The sequence below is a fragment of the Artibeus jamaicensis genome, unplaced genomic scaffold (genome assembly GCF_021234435.1).
Source record: "Artibeus jamaicensis isolate MK-2021 breed Jamaican fruit bat unplaced genomic scaffold, CSHL_Jam_final contig_787, whole genome shotgun sequence".
Classification (NCBI taxonomy): Eukaryota; Metazoa; Chordata; class Mammalia; order Chiroptera; family Phyllostomidae; genus Artibeus; species Artibeus jamaicensis.
In genome coordinates, this window is record NW_026521972.1 from 6987814 (window position 1) to 7011988 (window position 24175).

A 24175-nucleotide genomic window follows, 5' to 3' on the forward strand; every position below is an offset into this window, starting at 1 on the left:
AAAGTAGTGAAAACATGAATTTTATTTGGTTTTTAAAACAAACTATAACATTTTAAGTAATGCAAAAAAGCATTAATCCAGGGTAAAGGAAGAGAGAGATCAACTTGAAATACATCTACAGAAACTGCATATAATTCATTGCTTTATAGGAAGTAACTAAAAAATTAACCAATTTGTTGATCTTATGTGGACTATTTAGAAGTGCTCTAGTGGTGAACACGAGTCCTGTCTCGTGTGTGCCCTGCCCTACCCCCCCGCACCTGGCCAACATGTCACGTGAAAGGTGCTCAATTAAAGATTTTGCAGAAAGAGTACAGTGCCTTCTGACCTTGTGTTTCTGGTCATTTGGAAAAGCCGTTGTGTTCTTTAGCTTTATCATGGTCTCAATATTCTTGATTTATAGTCCAGAATATGTGAGCTTTGAACTATTTTCAAAGTTTAGAGTTTGTTTTCTGAATTCAGGAATTGCATAGAGATTACTCCTTCATTGGTGATCTCAAAGTCTTTTTTATGTATGGCTATTATAATAGCGATCATATATTATATCATATATCATGTTATATCATCATATCATATTATATCTATTTACTTTTATACATATTTGCCTCAAGCTTTCAATTGCAGGCAACTCAGGGGTGGTATTGTATTTTTGCCCTAAATTTTGTGCTCCCACAGCAAAATGGTCTTTCCTAAAATTTGTTTCTGTTTGGTGGCCCCTGTGCATTGACTGTTCAGAGAGTGAGTAAGAATCTGAATTAAGTGTCTGAACTTTTTCATCCATAGTTCTCTTTAATAAATTAAGTCATTCCATCAAAGTAATGTTAACATTTGAGAACTTTATTAAACTACTGCAACTATTCAAATAATATATTTAACTTAATATCAGAAGAGAAAAATTTTCAAGTTTAGCTCAAGATACTCTGTAAAAATTAGTATATAACCTTTGTGTGTACAGTGGTGTTTCTTGCCTAAAGAGATGAGTAACTCTGGAAATATTTTCCTTTTGTTTAAGTAGCATAAATTCCATAGGGGAGTTGACCACATCTACTGCACTATCTCTTTCAGTCCTAGAACTGGGAAGGAGCGGGCCACACGACCTCAGAATCAAAAGTGACATGCATGGGTTTATAATACATGTTCAGAAACATTTCTGGGTCCATGAATTCTTCAGATTTGTACAAGTACTTTATCATTTGTTGCGGGGGGAGTAATTCAGCTGCACCTTGGTGTAAGTTATCACCTGGTCCTTTAGTGCCCACTTTAATAGTCTTAAAGAGGTAGAGTGCTAGTTTATGAGTGTGGGTGAGAAACTCGGTGATGACCTCTTTCAGGGTCTGTGACTGTGTCACGTCGTCAAGATACATGACTGGCACTTTTATTACCGACACATGCCATTGCAGAAAGACTCTTGTTGGGATGTTATGGGACACTACTATAATTTTTATGCCTTCGATAAAAAATTCTGTTTCATCCTTCTTGCGGTTAAGATAATCTAAAAGAATTTGATGCAGAGTGCCACTGGAGGACTCAAGGATATGCAGAATGGAAGTTGGGTATATGAGCAGTAATCCCGTTACCGCTTCTTCTAAGTGATGTCTTGAAATTGACTGAAACACTTGTTCATAGTACTCTGTGATATCTTTTTTTTCTATGTTGGGTCTTGTCTTGGCCACTAGAAACATCCTATCGAGAAGGAATTTCTTTAGCTGCAGTCTTTGCTTCTCTTCCTGAAAGTGCAAGTAATCGCTTCGTGGGACTTGTGGTAGAAGAGATTCCAACGGGAAAGGTCTTTTGCTGACATTTCGGGTTTTGACTGAGATAGACATGATGAGTCCTAATTATTCTTCTAGAGGATTCCCATTTTTAGCTTATTACAGTGTTTGCATCACAAGGATACTTCTTCAGTGATGAACTCTTAATTTTATTCTGACAAAAAGAAAGAGAGTTTACTCAGTTTGTCAAATGCTACTAAGCAGCAAAGTCCCTTCCTAGTGTTATCAATAAGCAGTGCCCTCAAAATGAAAGTGAATGTTAAAACAGGACTTAAATAATGAAGATTTTTGTGTTTGTGTGTTTACCATGAAATAACGAACACTCGTATCCTAGGAAAAAAACTGCAATGAACTGGGGAGTGGAAAGAAGAAAGAACTTGATCTAGAGAAGCTCACTCTGTTTTTGTTTACATTTTTATTTTTTCTTCCATTTATAGTCCATTTTTTTCTCAACATTCCATCCTTGAATTATACATGCACATACACAGAGAGAGAGATTGAGATAGGGATGGATGTATCTGTATGAAGCTGCATGTAATATATATGTTTTATATATACACACATACTGTTGTCAAAAAGTAACACCTGCTTGTGTGTGGTTGGTGGGGTAATAATATGGGTGTAATAATTTATGGTTTTACTTTGAACATTTCATCTAAAATGTCATATGGTGTGCTTGAGTGTGATATTGCTATGTTTTAGAATTGCATGCTTATCATTTTATAATAAAAGATTTTGTAATAAAAGGGGCATTATTTGTGCCAGACTATATCTATATCATCTATGTATCTATATGTATGTGTGTATACATATGTATAAAGAGAGAAAGAATATATCTGCTGATAGTCACCGACAGTAGCTTTGCATCACATTAAAACATCTTTTTATTTATGTAATGCTGATTACAGATTGCCCTTGATTTGTCATTTTTAAGAAAGTGGTATTTTATGTAATTTCCCAATTTTTTTCATAATACTGGCCAATCATATTTTTTATATATGGGCATCTCTTAGGTCCTAATTGACTTATTTACCTTTTATTCATTACACTGGAAGTTAATAATAATGTTGACTGGATAGTAATAGTAAACCTTGAAAGGAACTAGTTTTGATTCTTTGTTTTTTCTTCTATCAACAAACTTCAGAAATGGCTCATTCTTGGGGATCAAATAAAAAATTCCTTTACATTTAACTTACAAACTTTTTCTCCTCTCCAGATCAACTTAACGTATTCCTTTCTCCAAGGCTTCTTTCTTTGACCTGTCCCTGAGATCCTGCTTGTCCTTCACCACTGTTCCAACTGCCAGAGTATCTTATACTGTGCTCTCATTGCCACGGCGACCTGGTGAATCAGAATGCCAGTGGTGTTAAAGGGCCAGAGGGCTCTGGCAACTTCCATTTCTCAATTTAATGAGGGTGTCTCAACAGACATCTCAACATCCTGATAGGGGAGATGAAGGCTTCTTTTCCAGAATGGCTTATTTTTAGACAGATGCCTTTCTAAGTCAAACAGGTAGAGGACCTGGACATCTCTCTAGGTGTATTCTTTTCTTTTTGTCCACAATTTACGGGAGAGAAAACTAAAGTAATATACATTGAGCACAATCAAGCATGCTCTCAATAGTGCCCCTCCTCTGTCCACCTCAAGTAAGGAGATTATTTATGAACTAATTGAAGACTATAAGGACACATCAGATTCTATGTAATGGTGACTCTGTTATGGGCATATCTTGGAGATATTGCAGATTTCGTTACAGACAATCCTGATAAGTGAACATCACATTAAACTGAGTTGCACAAATATTTTGGTCTTTCAGTGCATATAAAATTATATTTATGCTATATTGTATTCTATTAAGTGTGCAATAGAATATGTTTTAAAAATGTACATACCTTGATTAAAAATACCTAATTGCTAAACACAGCTAAACATCATCTGACTCTTGAGCTAGTCATAATCTTTTAGCTGGTGGTTGCCAAAGGCTGGGGTGATTGAAAATTCCTTAATATAATAAAATAATGAAGTTTCCTTTATCAACTGACTTTTCCTTTCATGAAAAATTTCTCTCCTTAATGTGCCATGCTATTAGCATTTTAGCCATGGTAGAACTTCTTTCAATATTCAAATCAATCCTTTCCAACCCTGCTTTATCAACTGGGTTTGTACAATATTCTCAACCTTTTGTTGTTATTTCAATAATCTTCATAGCATTTTCATCCATAGTAGATTCCATCTCGAGAAGCCACTTTCTTTGCTCATCCACGAGAAGCAACTTACCTGTTCAAGGTTTATCACCAGAGTGTGGTAATTCAGTCACATCTTCAGGCTCCACTGCTAATTCCAGTTTTTTTGTGATTTCTACCATGTGTGCAGTTTCTTCCTCCACCAAAGTCTTGAACCCCTTAAAGTTATCGATGAGGGTTGGAATCAGTGTCTTTCAAACTACTATCAATATCGATACTTTGACCTCTTCCCATGAATCACAAGTACTTTTAATGGCATCTGGAATGGTGAATTCTTTCTAGGAGGTTTTCAATGGACTCTGCTCAGATCCATCAGACAATCGCTAATATTTATGCCAAATATTTCTTAAATAATAAGACTTGAGAATTTGAATTATTCCTTGATCCATAGGCTGCAAAGTGGAGGTGTGTTAGTAGGCATGAAAGCGACATTAATTTCATCGTACATCTTTGTCACAGCTCTTGGATGGCCAGGTATATTGTCACTGAGCAGTATCATTTTTAAAGAAATCCCTTTTTCTGAGCAGCAGACATATAACAGACTACATAGTAAACAGGCTTTGTTGTTCCATTTATAGAGCACAGGAGAATAGATTAAGCATTTCTTAAGGGCCCTAGGATTTTCAAAATAGTAAATGAACATCGACTTCAACACAGTCACCAGCTGTGTTGGCCTCTAACAAGAGGGTCAGCCTGTTCTTTGAAGCTTTAAAGCCAAGTATTGACTTCTCTCTAGCTATGAAAGTTCTAAATGAAGGAGCTCCTACCCTTTGTGACAGCATGGGTGGAACTGGAAAAGCATTATGCTAAGCGAAATAAGCCAGATTATGAAAGACAAATACCATATGATCTAACCTTTAACAGGAACCTAAACATTAAAACAAACAAGCAAGCAAAATATAACCAAAGACACTGAAATAGAGAACAGGCTGACAGTGACCAGAGGGGAGAGGGGAGGGAATTTCAGGGGGAAATGGGAAGGGTTTACAGGAACAAGTATAAAGGACACATGGACAAAAATAGGTGGGGTGGAGATGGGAGGAAGGTGGGGAGCATTGGGGGGGTGGGCTGGGATGGGAGTAAAAGGCAGAAAACTGTACTTGAACAACAGTTAAAATAAAAATTTTAAAAAGTTCTAAATGACATCTTCTTCTATTATAAGGCTGTTCATTTACACTGAAAATATGTTGTTATGTGTAACCACCTTCATTAATTATCTTAGCTAGATCTTTTGTATGAATTGCTACACTTTCTACATCATCACTTTCTGCTTTACCTTGTACTTTATGTTATGTAGATGGCTTCTTTCCTTAAATCCCATAGACCAGCCTCTGCTAGTTTCAGGCTTTTACTCTGTAGCTTCTTCACCTCTCTCAGCCTTCATAGAATTGAAGAGAGTTAGGGCCTTGGTCTGGCTTAGTGTCTGACTTTAAGAGAACATTGTGGTTGGTTTGATCTTCTACCCAGACCACTAAAACTTTGGATCAGCAATGGGGCTGTTTCACTGTCTTATTTGTGTGCTCACTGGAGTATCACTTTCAATTTCCTTCAAGAACTCTCTCTTTTCATTCACAACTTGTCTGAACCGTTTAGTGCAAGATGGCTAGCTTTCAGCATATCTCAGCTTTCAGCCTCTCTCATCTTTCAACATGCCTTCCTCACTGCACTTAATCATATCTACCTTTGATTTAAAGTGAGAGACATGTAACTCTTCCTTTCATTCAGATGCTTAGAGGCCATTGTAATGATATTAACTGGCCTAACTACAATATTGTTGTGTCTCAGCGGTAGGGAGGCCTGAGGAGAGGAAAAAGGTCAGGGAGAGAGCTGGTCAGTGGAGCAGTTATAACACGCATAGTCATCAATTAACTTGGCTGTCTTATATGGTCATGGTTCAGGGCAAAGCCCTAAATAATAGTAACATCAAAGATCACTGAACATGGACCACCATAACAAATAAAATATTAATTTTTAAATACTGTGAGAATTCCTGAAATGTGACCCAGAGGCATGAAGTGAGCAAAGACTGTTGAAAACATTACGCCGATGGACTGGCTGCAGGCAGGGTGGCCACAAGCCTTCCGTTTGTAAAAAACTCAGTATCTGTGCAGCACGATTTTAAAAAGCACAATAAAATGAGGTATTCCTGTATAAGAAACTTCTATAGGATTTGATTTTCTGAATTTAATGAGAATTTAAGTTAATTTTTGGAATAAACATTTAATAATACCATATCTTAAAATTGCATTCATGCGAGCTCTAAGCCATAATTTTTAAACAAGGCCAGAAAACATTCTCATTCAACTTTTAAAAATTAAACCTCAGAGCATCTTTTTGTCCATAAAATTTGTGTTATCCAAACTAATTATCTGGTTTTAATAATATCTAGTGATAAATTATCCCATAAAATGGAGGCTGAGAGGTGACTTAATAATTCTTCAATTGTGTGGTACATAAAAATTGACTATAATTTGTCACTGTTATTCACTTTATTAATCCCTGAAACAATATGACCTTCCCCAAGGTGCACAGAAACTTGTCATTGCCCAGTCTGGGGACTGTCCTCCCCTTTATTCATCTTATTGCTTTTCCAAATGTAATTATGTTGACTACAGCCTCTTTTATGGTCCTCTCCTGCCTTGGTTTCTATGACTCTGTACTTCTCGGGATTTCCCCCCAAATCTCCATTGGTGACCCAGCCCAATTTTTTCTCACAGCCAACTCTGGGCAACACGGAGGCACAGAAAACCTCATCACGCAGATTTTCTCTCCTTGCCCAATTAACTCAGTGCCATCTGTGTTTCTCTTTTGTGAGGGCAGATGAGTGGCTCTTAATGTCACTCTTGCCTCTAAATTGAATGATTGATATTGCTATTGGCTATGGAGTCTTTGATGCTGAGTCCAACTGTGATTTGGACTCCTTCTAAATTTAAAGCTCAAGGCAGATACAACTAACGTGTTGGGGTTAACAAAGAAAAAAAACTGAGTTTCCATTTTGTTTTTAAAAAATATATTTTACAGATTGTGCTATTACAGCTGTCCCATTTTTCTCCCCTTGATTCCCCTCTGCCCTGTGTGCCCCGTCCAACCACCATTCCCCCACCTTAGTTCATGTCCATGGGTCATACATAAGTTCTTTGACTTCTCCATGTCCCTTACTATTCTTAACCTCCCCTATTTTGTACCTACCATTTATGCTTCCTATTTCTTGTACCTTTCCCCCCATTCCAGTATTTTCTCTTTGTAGAAAATTCCCAAATTGTATTCTTCTTCACAACTCTTCTTCTTAGATATACCACTATGCTTTCAAATTTTAATTGTCAACACTTTAACTATTATTTTCTTTAAAAATGCCCCAACAAAGTGCCATTCTGTTGTCTTATGTCATAGGCAAACATCCTTGGTTTTTACCTTTTTATGTTTCCTAAAAGTTATGCCTCAACTTTGTTCTGTTACAAAGTCTTTTTACTCACTTCAAAATGTATCATGATTCACAAGAACAAGTATAAAGGACACATGGACAAAAACTAAGGAGGGTGGAAATGGGAGGGAGGTGGGAGCACTGGGTGGGGGTGGCCTGGAATGGGAGTAAAAGACAGAAAACTGTACTTGAACAATAATTAAATTTAAAAATTAAAAAATCATGGGTTTTTGATATTTACTATTTCTTTTAAAAAACTAGCTCTCTATTCAGCTTATAAGAGTTTTCTTTTAACCAAGGCATTTTTTTTAGATTTTCTCTCTTTACCTATTCAAGAAAGAGCATGAACTTAAAGACCTTAATAGACTAGTTTTACAATTTTTCCTTGTTTACCTACCATTTATAGTATGCTAGAAGAGGGAGCACATACATTTACCATGTCCAGAGTAACTTTATTTTATTAATATTATTATTATTTTTTTATCCTCACCTGAGGTGTTTTTTTCATTGCTTTTGGAGAGAAAGAGAGAGAGAGAGAGAGAGAGAGAGAGACAGAGACAGAGACAGAGAGACAGAGAGAAACATCAATTGGTTGCCTTCTCATATAAGTCCTGACCAGGAATTGAACCCATGACCTTTAGGTCTATGAGATAATACTCCAACCAACTGAGCCACACTAGGCAGGGCTATTTCATTCCATTTCATTTCATATCCCCAGTGATAGATTATACCAGGCAGAAAAAGGGGGACATGTAACTTCAGGGTTTGATATCTAACACTGACTTTGATTAAAGGCAGTGGGAGACTTTATAGAACATTGCTAGCTGGGAGCCCCTTCTGATTGAATAAAGTTAGATGAGCCACTTTATATGTAGGTAAGATTCTTCCTCCACATGACACCATTCTTGCCAATTTTTTAAAAATATTTTTTGCCCCTATAAAAAGGAGCTCAATTGTGATTTTTCTCCCCATGTGTGTTTTTTGTTTCACTTTTCTTTTATACATCTTGGTTCTTCCAATATAAACCTAAAAGAAAAATGATAATTCTTTATAATTATAATTTTTATATAAATTATACAAAATATCACTAAGCCATTCCTTCTTTAAAAGAGTGATAATCTCTTAATTGATGTTGGCTTAAAATATATAAAATTTTTATTTCTAAAACTTCAAAACTGTTTAATATTGCAGTTTCTGTGTAATTCAGCCTATTCAAACTATTTAGCACAATAGTTTTTGCCACCATAAGTAATAGTTTGACCTTTATTTTCCCAATGTATTTTCCCATTTCTCAATGTATTGTTAGTTGTGCAGTTGGTTGCTTCTTCCGAATTTTAGTCTCATTATCACATGACTATCTGAAACAACTGACCTGTGTCCTTGACTTTCATGAACCAAATACTTATGTGTTGAGAGTAGAGTTTTCAGCAGATAGAAATAGAATCAACATGTGTCAATAGTTTGATTGACTGGTATATGTAATTAATTTTAATTATTTACTCCCCTTTCAATGTATTATCAGCATCTGAGTTCCCAGCTGCTACAGTCCTTGTGTGTTTCATCTGTTAAGGGCCCATTATTGCCCCTTAGGTGGTGACTCAAGCAGAACTCTTTTACCAGCTAATGGGAGAAAGATACATGAACGTTTTTCCTTCCAGAGTAATCTCTTTAGAGTAGATATCCATGTTCAAAAGCTGACAAGTGGCAGGGACCTGAATTAAAACTTATTACGCTGAGGAGAGCTCTTTCAATTATTCTACCTATCTACTCTTGTTATCCAACTTCTCTTACAGAAATACATAACATACATTTGTAACTCATGTCAAGCAGTGCACTTAATATTCACTATATACTTTATCCACTGGTTTTGTTCTTTGGAACCAAATGTTTCTGAAACTATAAACTCTCAGCATCTTTTTGTCTTCATAAGGCAGATAAGAAGGATTAAAAGATTAAATACCATTAATTGATTACTTACCTTGTGTCATATACTAGATGTTTTTACTTATATTAAATTAACTTAATCTTCAAACAACCCTATACAATAAAAATTTTGCCCACAGTCTATAGAACAGGGAACTGATATGTGGCATATTGCAGTACCCCGTACACATCAAACAGCTTCTTAATATTCTTACTATTTCCACCAAGGAAAAAAGAAGATAAATTCTTCCCTTTCTCTATCCTTGGTCATGGGGTCATTCTTTGCTCCTCTGTGACATGACAGTTCCTTAGGAAGTAGAAGATAGTGTATGGTTTGGACAAAGTAATTTGAAAGGAAAACCGCTCCATCATACCTGTGATTCAACAGAATTGATGTGATGTCTTTATGTTTTCATTCATCTCACATTTAGGCCTTTGGTGTGCCAGATGATAAGCCAGGCACTGTAAGAAACACAAACATGGGAAACACCTGGCACATAATTCTAGGAGTTTGAGAGTCCAATAGGGATGATGAGACGTCCATGCATCACTGCAGCATGGGGAGAAATAGAATAAACACCACGGGAACGATGGTCAGTGCTGTGGAATCACCACGGCAGAAAGGGTGCTTGAGGTTACTTGGAAAGTGTAAGCAGAGCTCTTATTTGGGTGCTGCCTGCAGGAAACAGAGTTGGGGAGTGGCTTTGTGACTGTTTCTTGGATTTGTTTCTTTAGAAGGTGAAGATGTGTGTTAACTGAACTTGATTTCTGGTACCTGGAATACCAGATCCCACTGTAACCTTTCACTTGTGCCCATGTGCTGGAGTAGTGGAGAAAATGCTAAATCACTTCCACTAACTTTTTCTATGTTCTGACATATCTAAATAATCAGTGTAAATAAATTATTTTATTTATTTGTACTATCTATTTAGATAATTTATTGTCTATTTATTTAGACAATTCAGGGTTTAAATAAATTACTAGCAACTAGAAGCATATATATGTATGTATGTGTGTGTGTGTATATATATATGTGTATATATATATATATACTATTAAGTAGATAAAATATACCTGATTTAGCAGAGCAAACCAGAGGGAGATTAGTTACCAAATTACTAGATATTTGAAGATTTATAAAACAAAGAAAGCTATCCTTCAGAATAGCTTCTTTGCCCCAAACATTAGAGAGCAGTGTTTGGTAATCATTTATCAAGGAGAGTGGGAATATTTTTTATTCAATACAAACACTTAACATATGTCTACTATCTGTAAAAAAAAATGTGCCAGATACTATGGAGATAGTCTTGTGAGTAAGATAGCACATAAAAAATTTAGTTCTGTTAGTGAAGCTTAAAGTCTCCACAATTACAGGGGCTGCAGAGAAGAAATACTATAATAGATATAAACCCTAAAACCACAAAGTGCTGGAACAATTAAACTTGGCTGGCAGAACCAGCATTTAAGCTGGGCATAAAAAAATACATGATTTGTGGGGGTGGATGGAGGGTGGGTGAGGGGAGGGGCTCAGGAAAGGTGTGGATCGGACTCTGTAAGGTGGAGGCATACGGGCAGAGGGCATGCGTTACAGAGCTGGGAAATGCGGCACTTCATTAAGAAAATGGCAATCATCTGGTTTGGCTAGAGTGTAGTTCTCAAACCATGGAATCTGCAGGTTTGTTAAGTCCAGATGCCTAAAGGGTCTGAATTAGTGACCTTAAAGTGAGGTCCAAGAACTTTAAACAAGTGTTCTTCCAGTGTCTCTACCTATTTCACTTTAAGAAAGAGTGGGCTAACTGTGGAGACTTACACGCTGGCTGTCTATTAGAATCACCTGGTGGGAAATTTTTTAAAGAGCCAATTCCTGGTTCATTCTCAATTAGTATAGACTGGAGCTCATGGTCTGGCACAAATAATGCCCCTGTTTTATTAAAAAAATCTTTCATTTAGAAATCGTAAGCATGTAATTCTGTAACATAACACACCGCATGACACTTTAGGTGAAATGTTCAAATTAAAACTCTAAATTATTACACACGTATTATTACCCTACCAGACTCATTCAAGCAGGTGTTACTTCTGCTGGACCCTGTATTTGTGAAAGCCTCGTCAGGTTTTTCTAAACATATCTTGGAGTAGAACTGCTGGCCTAGGCCATTGGGTGAGCGAGGGCAGGAGTGGAAAAGGAGAAGAAAAGGAAGTTGCAGCCGGTGAGCGGAGGACTTGGATACCATGCTCAGAGGTTGGCATTTTACTCTTTGTAGGGAATCACTGAGATTTTTTAAGTGCCTATAGTATGTATTTTAGAAAGTTGCCTGTGAAATGCAGTGAAATTAGAGATGGGAAATGCTAGAGGCGGCCCGAACACTTTTAAGAATTTCGCAGTTGGCAAATGAGTGTTCTTACCTTCTTCCAGTTGAAGAGTAAATTGGTTTAGCTTTTCTGGAAAGTGATTTATGATATGGATCATGAACTTAAAAATGTCATACTCTTTGACTAGCTAATGTGTCTTCCAGGTACATGTCATAAAGAAATAAAGTGACTGACATTTTAATGTAAAGATGTTATAGGAATCCTAAACCCAGCCTGTGAACCAGAAGTTTGCAGGTTTAGTTCTCATCAGGGTACATGCCTGGGTTGCAGGCCAGGTCCCTGATTGGGGGCATGTGAGAGGCAATGGGTATCTCTCACACATCGATGTTTCTCTCCCTCTCTTTCTCCCTCCTTTCCTATCTCTCTAAAAATAAATAAATAAAATATTAGAAGTAAAAAAGAATGAATCATAAAAAGAAAAACTTTGAAAACTTAGATATGTTAATTATGAAATACTATGGTGCTCTGAAACCATTTTTGAATACAATTTTAAATGCACACAAAACAGTTATTCTTTTGTTTTGTTTTTTTAAGTATATATTTTAAAGATTTTGTTTATTTATTTTTAGAGAGGGTAAGGGAGGGAGGAAAAGAAACATCAATATGTGATTGCCTCTCATGCACCTCCTAGTGGGGACCTGGTCTGCAACCCAGGCATGTGCCCTAAACTGGGAATTGAACTGGTGACTCTGGTTTGCAGGCTGGCACTCAATCCACTGAGCCACAGCAGCCAGGGCAAAACAGTTATTCTCTAAAATAAAAAATAAAACACAGAAAATTGTATGTAGCATGTGATGCCAATTCTATTTATTTATTTATTTATTTATTTATTTATTTTAAGAGAGAGCAGGGAGGGGAGAAAGAACAAAAGAGAGAAACATTGATTTATTATATCACCCATTTATTCGTTCATTGATTGATTCTTGTATGTGCCCTGACTGGGCACTGAACCCACAACTTGGCATATTAGGGTGACCAACTGAGCTAGCTGGTCAAAGCCACAAATTTTATTTTTTAAAATAGGTTCAAACCCAAGTAGAGAGACATCTAGCCAAATGTTAAAACTGGTGGTATAGAACTGTTTTATATTTTCAAAAGAATTTAAGTATTTTTACATTACTGTTTGTCTCAGGAAAAGAAAATAACAGAAATCAATAAGGCTGTGATAATCACGTGGTGGAAGGTGATGACTATTTACTATTTGTGAGTCTGGGAGAGTCTAGCTTAAGAGACTGCTGATGGGCAGAACTTGTAAAATGGCAGACCCTGGGCTAAGTTGAATGGGGAGGATAAACACTCAGGGATGTTTGGGTTAGTGACTCTAGTTGAGATAGGAACACATAGAGTTGAAAGATGGAGCAGTTATCAAGACACAGCACAGGAACTGTAGACCAGTGGAGTCAGACTGGACATCGGTTGGTTCAGCAGTCTCAGTACTTGGGTTCTGGCCAAGAAGGGATTCAGAGCCAAGACTCAAACTATAAGAGAAAGTTTATTTAGAAAATCATACTCTTCATTTAGAAGAGTGAGATGTACAAGAAATGGGATCAGGAAATGTGTTACAGAGGCAAAAGAAGGGCCCTTGGAGCTGAGGAGAGAGAGGCAAGGAAAATGCACCTGTGGGAGCTGTGTGGGCATTCTCCACAGAGAGATCAGGTGGGTCATCTGTCCTAGGGTATTTATTCCCTCTCTAAAGGTGGGGGTTTTAGGGGAGGTTCTAGGGGAGGGTCTCAATAGAATATTCATCTGCTTTTCCAAGTGTGTCCTTTTAGGGTCATGATCTCCACTGATTGGTCAGAGCCAGGGCAGGGGCTCATTAGTCGATGCAGCTGGTCTTGACATCAGCCTTGCTATTGCTTTCTCTGGTTTTGCTGCTTTTCTGGGCCTGAAGTTGAAACACAACAGAGGCCCAAATGTCATCTCTAGTTTGACCAAAACTCTGTCTCTGTGGTCAACAGACCCAAGACTTTGTTGCTAAGATTATTTGATGTGGGTCAGAACCTCACTGTTTTGAGGGCTTAAGGCTTAGGGGCGTGGTCATACCAGGGTTTCTGTGGGAGTTGTATGAGGCTGTTCTCCAGCCCCAGTGTTCCTCCTTTAAGGGGATGTACCACATGACTATTGACATGCCAAGGAGGACAGGTCAAGGGAGGGGCCTAACAGCATGAACTGCTATGAGAGGTCAGGGAGTCTGGTGATATGTAAGGGGAGGAAAGGTCGCCCTGGGGGTGAGGTCCTTGTTTTCCCAGTTTTTCTCATTGCTAGGTACCAGGGGCACTCCGCCCTGGTGACATTTTATACCTGGACTATTGTTTCTCCTCTGCTCATGGCTACCTGCCTACTATAGAACCTCAGTCCAGAAAAACCTTGTGCAACGTGAGATCTTTGTATGACTGGCCTAAAGGATATGATTGGGATAAAGGTGGTTCTTTAATGATTTTAGCTGAGTGCATGCAGTCTGAACTAAAGCATATATCAACACTGGGGAAGATATGCAAGTTATCACCAAGTTAGACATGACGTGATCAACAGATGTGGGAAGTGAGATTTGCAAGGATTCAAAGATGACTCTGTGGGTTTGAATGTCAGTAATTGGGATGGCAGAATGTGGGGGCTTTTTTGATGCTTTTTTGTTTGTTTTATACAGACGGAGGATAGAGGAGAAAGCACAGACTAAGAAAAAAATTGTGTGTATTATGTTGAAGGGAATTGCCATAGAAACATTCAGGTATAAATGTAATCAGAGTCTGGAGATCTGGAGAAATCTGGATTGTGATGCAAATTTGATAGTCCTCTGCACTGAGGGAAGGGTTGAAACCATGGAAACCAATGTGATTGTAAGTTAATAAAAAAAAAACAAGAATGTGGAGAAGAGTACTACCATGTGCAACACCTAATTTTACAAGTGTGCAAAAGGGAGCCAATGAAAGATGCAACAAACAGAAATAGATGGGGAAAATGCAAGGACATGAAGGTCAATGTAGAAGTGGTTTAAAAGTGGGTGGTAATGACAAAATTCTAAAGAGAAGTCAAAAACCTTGAGGACTGAGGTGATCTTTTAATATTGGCAATTAGACGTTTCCTGGAGACTTAGAAAAACAAATTCAGTAAATGGTTGAGGGAAGCCAGGTTGCAGTCACCGAGTGAGTCCATACAGAGTAAGCATTCAAAGTGTAGACCACTCCTCCAAACACTGACAGTGGGAGGAATGGAAGCACTCACGGTGGATTGTGAAGGAGAAAGATGGTAGGCTAATTATGCTGCATCATCCTAGGTTGTTCTCTGTTGAAAGCTAGCATTCTGCTTGTTTTTAATTACCATGGTGTCCAGTATGGAAGTTGAAGTCCAGAAATGGGATGCTGTGCTGTGTACTCTGAAGATATGTGATGATTGTCAGTTCTCCACAGAGATTTTGGACACTTCTAACACTAAACTGTGAATTAATGTTTACTTTTCCTCTTTTATTAGTGCATGTTATGTCAGGTGTCATAAGCACAACAAATCTTAGTTTAGTGTTTCATGACTGTAAAAATCTTGTGAGTAATAGTAAACTTGCTTTCCAGGTATGAAGATAATTATCATTGGAGTAATAGCTTCATAATTTTAGTACAAGGATCTGCTCTGGCCCTAAAATCAATTAGGATAAAACATCGTCAATAATTTAATATCTATTATAGTGCTTGCTTTTGGTTTAACTTTGATCAGTGGAATCGAGAAAATTAAACTAATACAAGTTTAGAGTTTAGCACCACCAACACAACATATTCCTTTTACAGTTAAGGAAAACATGGCATGGATGGGCTAATTGTTATTACTCCCCTCAAGTGCTCACCTAACAGCAAGGTTGATAAAGCATATATTTATATATATTACATATATATATTACATATATATTACATTATATATATTTTACACTATATATGTAAAACATATAATACTGTATAATACTAAAACAGATAATATTTCTTATGAAGTACTTCTCAGTAAGTAAAATGGTGGCTAGAGCTATTCAACAACACTTATAGGAATCTGAATTTTGTGATACTCAATAGAGAACCATTCAATGTTTTTACACAGGGAAATAACATGGTACGTACCATGTTGAATGGTGTTAATAACTGTATTCAGGATGTTTGGAAGGCAAAATCTTAAAGTCAGAAATGCTTACTAAACTGTTGTATTTCATATATGTAATGAGGATTTCGGTAGAATTTAAAAGCTATAAAATGCATTTCTATTTAAAGTAAAAGTAATGTTAATCCAAGTGTGAGTAACCATATCATTTTTATTTCATACAACCAGAGCAGCAATATAGTAAAAGCAACGTGGTAAAATATTTTTAATGATTGCTTTTCCCTAAATGTTTAAACAGATTTTTGTTAATTTACCCAAAGAGACTTTATTATCCTTCAACCTTTCCAGGCTACACTAAATTTAAGGTCCTTTTGCCCATTCTAATTCAGAACAATTCCATATTTTGTCAGAAACCACAACTACTAACATTAGTAGTTGAGGACATTTTAGACTCATGAGGAACTAGATATCACTGCTTTAATATATGTAGTTATAAGGCACAATCACATTTTGGGGATGTGAGTTACAGGTAATGGAAATATGCTAGGGTAACTACTTCATTTGGGAAGACAAATTCCTAGGGTCCACAGTAACATCACAGTGAGGGAGTAAAGGCATCTGGTCCTCCATCAGCATCTTTCAGTGCTGGCATCTGCTAGAGATGCATGGATGCCTTTCTGGTTCTTGCTTCATTTCTCACCCTAGTTCTTTGTTTCTATGACAGAACTTTTCAGCTACCTATGTGCTCCTGTCGATCTCATGGGAAAAGCAGTTAAATAAGGATACTTATTCCAAGAGAGTTCCTAGGCAGAGCTATTTTAGACGCTGTGCCTTTGCACTCTGAAATATGGATAAATAGTTGTTTTGTCTCTCTGAGCCTTGAGACACTCTAAGCATCACATTTGGTGAGACACTGGCTGCAGTAACTAGAAAGTCTTAACTACCAACCATTGATCTAGTTTGTAGAAATACTTATGACTCTGTGAATATTTTGTATTCTTGTAACAATTTTCAGTTGGCTAAACCATTTCTGTTCAGTTGTATACTGAGAAACATCCAACTATTAATAATATAAGATGAATCAAAATGTAATTACAAAGTCATAAGTCTCAGAATTATATAATTCATTTTAGGGTCAAATATTAAGACTATTTCGATCACCTCCTTTTTAGGGTTTTCAACTTCTTTAGAAAGACAACTTGAGTATTGATGCAGTTGCTATAATTAAATTTAGTTATGATTATAATTTTTGTCAAGGACTTTTCATTCTGAAAAAGCCCACACCTCTTTGATTGTTGTTTGATGAGTAGGGTAACCTTGTGTTTACCATAAATAGAGCTGAGAGTATGACGTTAATTTCACATCTAGCAGTTTCATGAAATCATTTTACAAGGTAAAGAAATAGACTGGCCTAGTCATTGTTTGATGGGTTCATCCTGAATCTGCTTCCTAGAATAATGCACCTATCTACCATAGACCCATATTCAATGTCTGTCACATTTGTGTGTGTGTATGTGTAACTTTTCAATAATAAGACAGCACCACAATAAAAGAAAAGGATACTCTTAAGATTTGAGTCTTGTCTTAAGGTCTCTTTTGTGATCCCAGCTCATGGGGTTGGGAGAAGTGATGTTAATGAGTGAGCAGAGGTGGGAGCCAGTTGTGTGACTTGTATACAGTTTCTCATCCTTAGCTGTTAGGAATTTGCTTCCAGTGATGTATTTAAGAACCAGGCTAATCTTCAATTTTTTTAGGTCATTTACTAAGACCTATACTACATAAAAAGACATATACTTCATAAAACATTCCTCTTAGTCATGTTTTTATTATATTGGAATCCAAATGCATTTGTTTATTTGTGAATTAAAAGATAAAAAAATCAACAGCTTTTTTTTGACTGAAGACAACTTTACACTTATACTTCTAAAAACTAATTTTAATTTAATTTAATTTAATATTTTTAAAAGATTTTATTTATTTATCTTTAGAGGGGAAGGGAGGGAGAAAGGGAGAGAAACATCAATGTATGGTTGCCTCTCGTGCATCCCCTGCTGGGGACTGGCCTGCAACCCAGGCATGTGCCCTGACTGGGAATTGAACCGTAATCCTCAGGGTCACAGGCCCTCACTCAATCCACTGAGCTACACCAGCCAGAGCTAAAAGCTAATTTTTAGAAAAACAAAAATCTTTCCAGGGAGAACTAAAGCATAGCCATGCTCTACAAAACTTTGAAAATTGATAATCAGGTTGTGTTTGCTATTCTCTCTTTTAACTTATTGTTTTAAGTGACACAATTTTACTGTCATATTTTATAGTTAAGCCATTTTTATATAATGAAATATAAAAGTGAGCAAATAAAAGGAGGAAAAAGTTTAGGTGATGGGAAATAAAATTAAAGAGGGGATTTGTATTGATGGTAAATTAAAATGAAATTCACCCAGGCTGTACAGGGAGCTAGATTAAATTTTGACTGCTGTGTGATACGTGAGTGGAAAAGAATGGTCCTTGTGAATATTATAAAATGTCTGAGTGGAGAGAGCATCGCTGAAGCAGTATCTTGGAAATGCCATCAATGTGTCTGAGGCCAGCACCAATTTATCTTAAATTAATCATTTTTCCTGACTAGGCAGGTGATAACACCAGGGCCGCACACCAGTCAGTGTCTTCTGACCCGTGGCTCAGACGCGGCTGGGCCCCCTGGACTGCTGAGAGCTGTGCGACAGGAGGGACCTCCCGTGTAACTCTTCCATGGGATTGTGGACTGCGTTTTAGCTTTTTCAGCCGCTTATGGAGATTCAAAATCAGTAAATACTTGTTTTTAAAATAAATCCTTGAGTGCAGCTAAGTCTATTTTATCTTTCTGCGTTTAAGAGGGCATGAAGAGGTATTCAAAATATAGGGCAGCATTTTTCTCCTCCTCTGTTAAACTCTCCAGCCAAAGGAGTTCCTAGAGTTGAAGGGGAAAAGGTGCCAGGAAGGTGCTAAGCTCTCTGAGGGTCGGGACCCTGCTGCTACCAGGCTGAGCTGCAGGACACCGTGGCTGTGATGCAGCTAACCCCAGCTGCCCGTGCGACCTCACATTACAGGCCGAGTGCTTGAGCCTGAACTTAAAAGCACCTTTCCACTTCAAAAGGTGAACTGAAGAAGTGATCTGATTGCTTAAAAATATAAATAAATAAACATAAAAATTTTAAAAAGTAGAACTTATTTCCTAGGGTTTGTCACTGTTATCAGCTTGCCAGGGGTAGAAGATCGGGTAGCAAGAAGACAATGAGGTCTCCTTGTCCCTGAACTGAACAGTTTACCAGTGATTTAACCATCTTTTTCCTCCTGCTTTATACCTCTGACATATATGTGCACACATACGTAGTTGTCAGGGGAAAGACTTCAGAGATTTTGACTGCTAACTGTGAGAGATGTGCAACATGTAACCAAGCCCTGGGCGGGTGGCTCAGTTGGTTGGAGCATCCTCCTTATTTATAGATTTTTCTGAGGTTTTGTTACAGCAACCTATCATCTGTAGCCCAGCATGCTTTTTTCTTTTTGCTGGACAGACAATCTCATGAGACAAGGTCTATCAGGTGCCTGGCACAGTGCCCGGGCCACTCTATGTATCAGGCACCACAGGCACAGTGTCCGGGGCCTAGCAGGTTTTCAGCGGACTGCAAAAAAAAAAAAAAAATTCCAGAGCAAGAAAAAAAATCATTCCATGAAACTCTGAAAAGAAAATGGCAAAATCTAAATGAATAAATGTTCTAGTAAATGTCTACAAAACATAACATTATGTCAACTTCATGAGTTGTTAAATTTAGTATTCATAAAAATGTCATATTTGAAGGCAATCTGTAGGTTATATTTTCTACAAAATGCTGAGAAAATCCGAGCTTATCCTAGTTAAATGAATATCTTATAGCCAATAATTTCAAAAAGCAAGGTGATAATAGCAATTATACCTATCTTTTTTCTCAGCTGAAATTATTTTTATGTGCCTGGGAGTGAATTTTAATGTACCTGTTAGGATACCTGTGACAATCATAAAAATTCCCCACCTAGGATATCCTGAATGACCAACAAATGTGGCTTCTCTTTCCTTCTCTCTCTCTATTTCAACAAATATTTTATACTGGGGGAATAATGCATTGATAATGTAGAAAATATACTCACTGGCAGAGGTAAAACAGGTGACCTGGTGATTTTCGTTCATTCCGTGGGAATTCTGCTGCATTGGCTGCAGCGAGAAGAAACCTAGACTTGTAGTCAGAAGCGTTGGCTGACTTTCTGCTGTGCCGCCCAGTCTCTCCTGATACAGATCGTTGACTGGCCCCTGCATCATGTGTGATATGGGGACACGGCCTGTGCCTGAGCATCTACACTGAAGTACTTACTGCTTATGAAATCGCGTAGTAAATGGTCAGCTGTAACGAAATGGTAAATGGAACTACAGATCATGATTCTATGGTTGGTACCACGATGGTTTTTTACTTAGATAGATGTCAAAAGCAACATGGTGGACATAATTAGAACATTTTAGGGTCTTCACACAGCCTTTAATGTCAATATTTTTTTTAAAAGCCAGATTTTCTAAATAAATAGCAGCAGGAGATATTGGAGCGCTCAGCTGGGTTTTCTTCACTGCCTCACTTCCTGTTTCTCCTTGGCATTCTTGGTTCCACAGAAGTGGGGCACCTGAGGCATTTTAGGGCCAACTCCCAGTGATAGATCCCATCAGCTTTTGCCGGGTACATTAGATATACGAACTCGTCTAAGATGCTTCCTTCTTAGTGATTTGTACCACAGACACAAAAGTGCTTTGCCTGTACACTCTACTAAGTTTTAAAAACCTATAAGGATAGAAAAATGTATTCAATTTTTTTCTCCTAAATATATGAAGAACATGAATTTCCAGGTGGAAAGTAATTACAAAAATCTATATGTTTTTTAAAAAGCCCATTCTCCAATAAGGTTAGCAGACTTGTTTTGAAAACGTGAAGAAATTATGATTCTCCTGCTTGATGGGCAGGCTGGCATTTATTGCAGATTTCTCAGAATGGTTGATTCCCAGTTGTTAGTAAGGTCGAGCAACTGTTCAAAGTTATGCTCAGGAAATACAGTTTGTCCTATTAAACTGTTTAAAGATGACTTTTGAAGCCTCTTTAGATATTTTTGATCAATTTCCTGAACTCCATGTCATTGGAAGTTATAATTAGAGCTCCTATCCCAAAGGTTATTGTTTGGAAGGACAATAGAATAAATACAGGATTTTTTTTTTGCCATTTCTTTTTATCAGTATCGGTAAGACCTGTAATGAAAGAAACTTTTTTTAGTTACAAAATAAGTTAGTAACTCTAAGTTGAGCATATAGATTTATAACTGGTGACATCTTTTGCAGGATAAAGGCAGGATCACTAGATTGTATAATACATTCTTGAAAAAAATTTTTGAAAACCAAGTGTTTGAAAAACAAAATTCTTGATTTTTTTTTAATGAAGTGAGTGTGGTGTTCCACTTTAAGAAAGGTGAATATTAGCACTGTATTGGTAAATACCATCCCTGTTGGCACTGCCCCTCCTCCTAGGGTCCAGACATTCCAGCGGGAGGGTGGGGACCTTCAGAGGCACAAGGGGAAACAGCTGCACATGGCACCCTGCCAGCTCCCTTCTGGGAACCAGAGATGTCAGACCTTAAACCTCCCTGTCACGGAACTACTGCCTCTGGCTGATTCCTTCCACAGAGCCTTTACCTGAGTGTTGAGTGGCTTTCGGTCTCTGAATAACGTAGGCTAGATGCCTGCAGTGTTCTGGAGCAGGGTTAAGACAAAAGGGAGTGGGAAGCAGATATACCACAGTTGTGTATATCGTAACCTGGGTGTGAGGACCCCCCAGTTGCCTTCCACAGGGGCACTGCGAGCTGCCTTCTCTTCTTACTGCCACTCTCATAGGCTGGAGTTGAGTGAGTTAGGACCGAGGAGGAACAAAACATCTGGCAGAAAAGGAGACTGAGTGAGGTAAGATGATACTAGCCATGGGTCGTATTGTGCCTAAACTGATCATGTGAGGTGTCCTAAATTTCTAAGAATCTGTGTAGGACTCCTCAGCATGAAAAAGAGAGGGAGAATAGAAAAAACTGTGCATGTACTATGGCGAACATGGTCAGAAAGTGTTTTGATATTTTGACTTGGCTGGTGCTGCTACAAATAATAGTCTACAAATGCCACAGCCACATCATGAAGGCGGACAGACCTCCCTTCCCTTGCCCAAACCTCCATGGTTTCTGTAAATAACTTCATCAGTTCTAGTGTGAAAACCTGAATTTAGCCTATGAAAGGTGGGTTTAGGGCATGGATTTATAATACACAAAATCATCTATTGTGTAAATGTCAAGAACCACCTTTGTGAGTTTATAAAGGAACTACAGTAAATCATAACCAGGGGGTCCTATAGCTTCTAGTCAAGTCCAGGTCTAGTGGGCATTTCGAAGTGTTCATAGTAATTCCAAGACTGCAATTTATATTTGTTGAAGAATTATTTTTTAAAATGGCCAGATAAAAAAGCATCTATATATGTAACTCTACCCATAGTCATAGTTGTTTTTCTATTTTTTAACAATCACAAATGATCTTTATAAATCTTCAGCATTTTCAACACAGATTTACTTTATATTTTGACTTGTGTCTCTTGTGTGTACAGCACTGTGGGGAGGGGGCCAATAGAGTGTCATCAGAGTTGGTACTGCTAAGGGCTTGCAGTTCCGAACATGTGACAATTCCTTAGTAGTAACTCTCCCCTCTAAATGGCATCTTGCAGTCACATGCAAGGGTACCGTACACTTGCAGAACTTTAGAAATGGAGCCTCATAATCAACACTCAGGTCATTCTTGAAGCAGAAATACCAAAGTCAAAAATTCTTTCTGGAAAATGTTGGTTTCTTCTTAAATTTTTTCTTATTAATAATACTGTTTTTATAAAAATCAAAGAAAAAAAACTATACCCTTAAAAAAAAATCTACCTATTTTTTTCAGTTGAAGAAAATAGTCGTTATAACTTACTTCATGATTTGTCACCTGCCCCATTATATACATAGCATTTAAATCATGGTTCTACTACTGAGTTTAGTCTGCTATAATTTATACTATTTGTGCTTTATTTGAGGTTCTTTTTATTCTGAAAAAGGATGCTGGAGCACCATTGGCTTTTGGAAACATTTCGTTCTGTTATTGTAACGCAATAGTTGCTAAAGGTAGAAATCCAAAGTTTTCTCTATGGTGTGGTGCTCGTATGAACTGTCTTCAATTCATACCTAAATCAAGCTGCAACGCTATTTAGAGAGATTATGTGAGTAGAGGACCAACTAATGGTATATGTATACATATTCATTTGCCATATGACATTCTAATCAGAGTTTTCAAGGCACTGGAGCTTTGCAGAAAAGATCTTCCATTAGTCTTAGTTAAGGTTTTGAAACAGCCTTTGTGTATAAAGAATTTTCTTGAAATGATATAACAAAAGCAATCTTTATTTTTATGGGAGGCCTCCCCGAAAAAAAGGACACTAAACATTGATTAGATAGCCTCATCATAGTTTATTCGCAAGTAATCCCCATTTGTTTATTTAGGCATTTTCTCTGCTTAAAATTAATTAATATTTTTTTGCCACCCCTGTTTATGGCTTTCACTAAATGCAGCCTATAGGCCCAGTGGTGCTGAAAGGAGAGACCTTTGGTCCTAAAATGTTCAGGCACCTATTTTAGCCTGGAAAAGGATGGGCAAGAAGATAGTGAGTTTTAGCATAAGAACAATTGAATAGTTCTATTTTTAGTCTGACACTTTTGCTCTTCTTCAATTGTAAAATTGATCCTCTTGATCAATACTATAGAGAGAAACAGCAGTAATCTCACAGAGAAGCAGGGTAGAAAATGATGCAATTCAATAGGGCTTGACAGAGGCAACACAATTTTGAAGTGACATAAATTGCAAGAATAGCTCTGTTCATGGTCACTTGTAAATACAAGTAAAATAAGCAAACAGAATATAAATGGTTTTCCATTTTGGTTTAGTCACATCCTTGGTTCTATCTGTTATCTGAAGTGATCAAGAGTCATCTAATCAAGCATTTACTTCGTAGGAAGTGTTTTGTAGGAGATGATAAGAATTACCTATTTGAATCTACTCATAAAATTTCAGTAAAATCATAGTTCATGTACACACTAAAGGAGGCATCAGAGTGCAAAACACTCCAAGAAACACTGAAAAGCCATTTCTGTGTTGGCTATTGCACAGTTAGAGCCCAGTGATCCTTCCTGAGGATGTAAGAATATGAAACTATCCACAATTCTGGTTCAAATAGATGAGGTCTGTCTGGAAGGAGCCTAGC

The 24175-nt window shown here is 37.4% G+C and overlaps 2 protein-coding genes across 2 annotated transcripts in view; one reads left to right on the forward strand and one right to left on the reverse strand.

The window, feature by feature from the left end:
- Nucleotides 1-24175, forward strand: part of ZNF804B (zinc finger protein 804B) — a 478055-nt gene that overhangs the window by 34199 nt on the left and 419681 nt on the right. The window lies entirely within an intron of this gene.
- Nucleotides 1068-1826, reverse strand: TEX47 (testis expressed 47). Its single transcript, XM_037152412.2, has one exon. The coding sequence runs from the start codon at nucleotides 1824-1826 to the stop codon at nucleotides 1068-1070; it is 759 nt and encodes a 252-aa protein (XP_037008307.2).

Bases quoted from the DNA above. Each gene is read 5' to 3' on its own strand.
- TEX47 (XM_037152412.2), bottom strand. From the start codon at position 1,826: ATGTCTATCTCAGTCAAAACCCGAAATGTCAGCAAAAGACCTTTCCCG.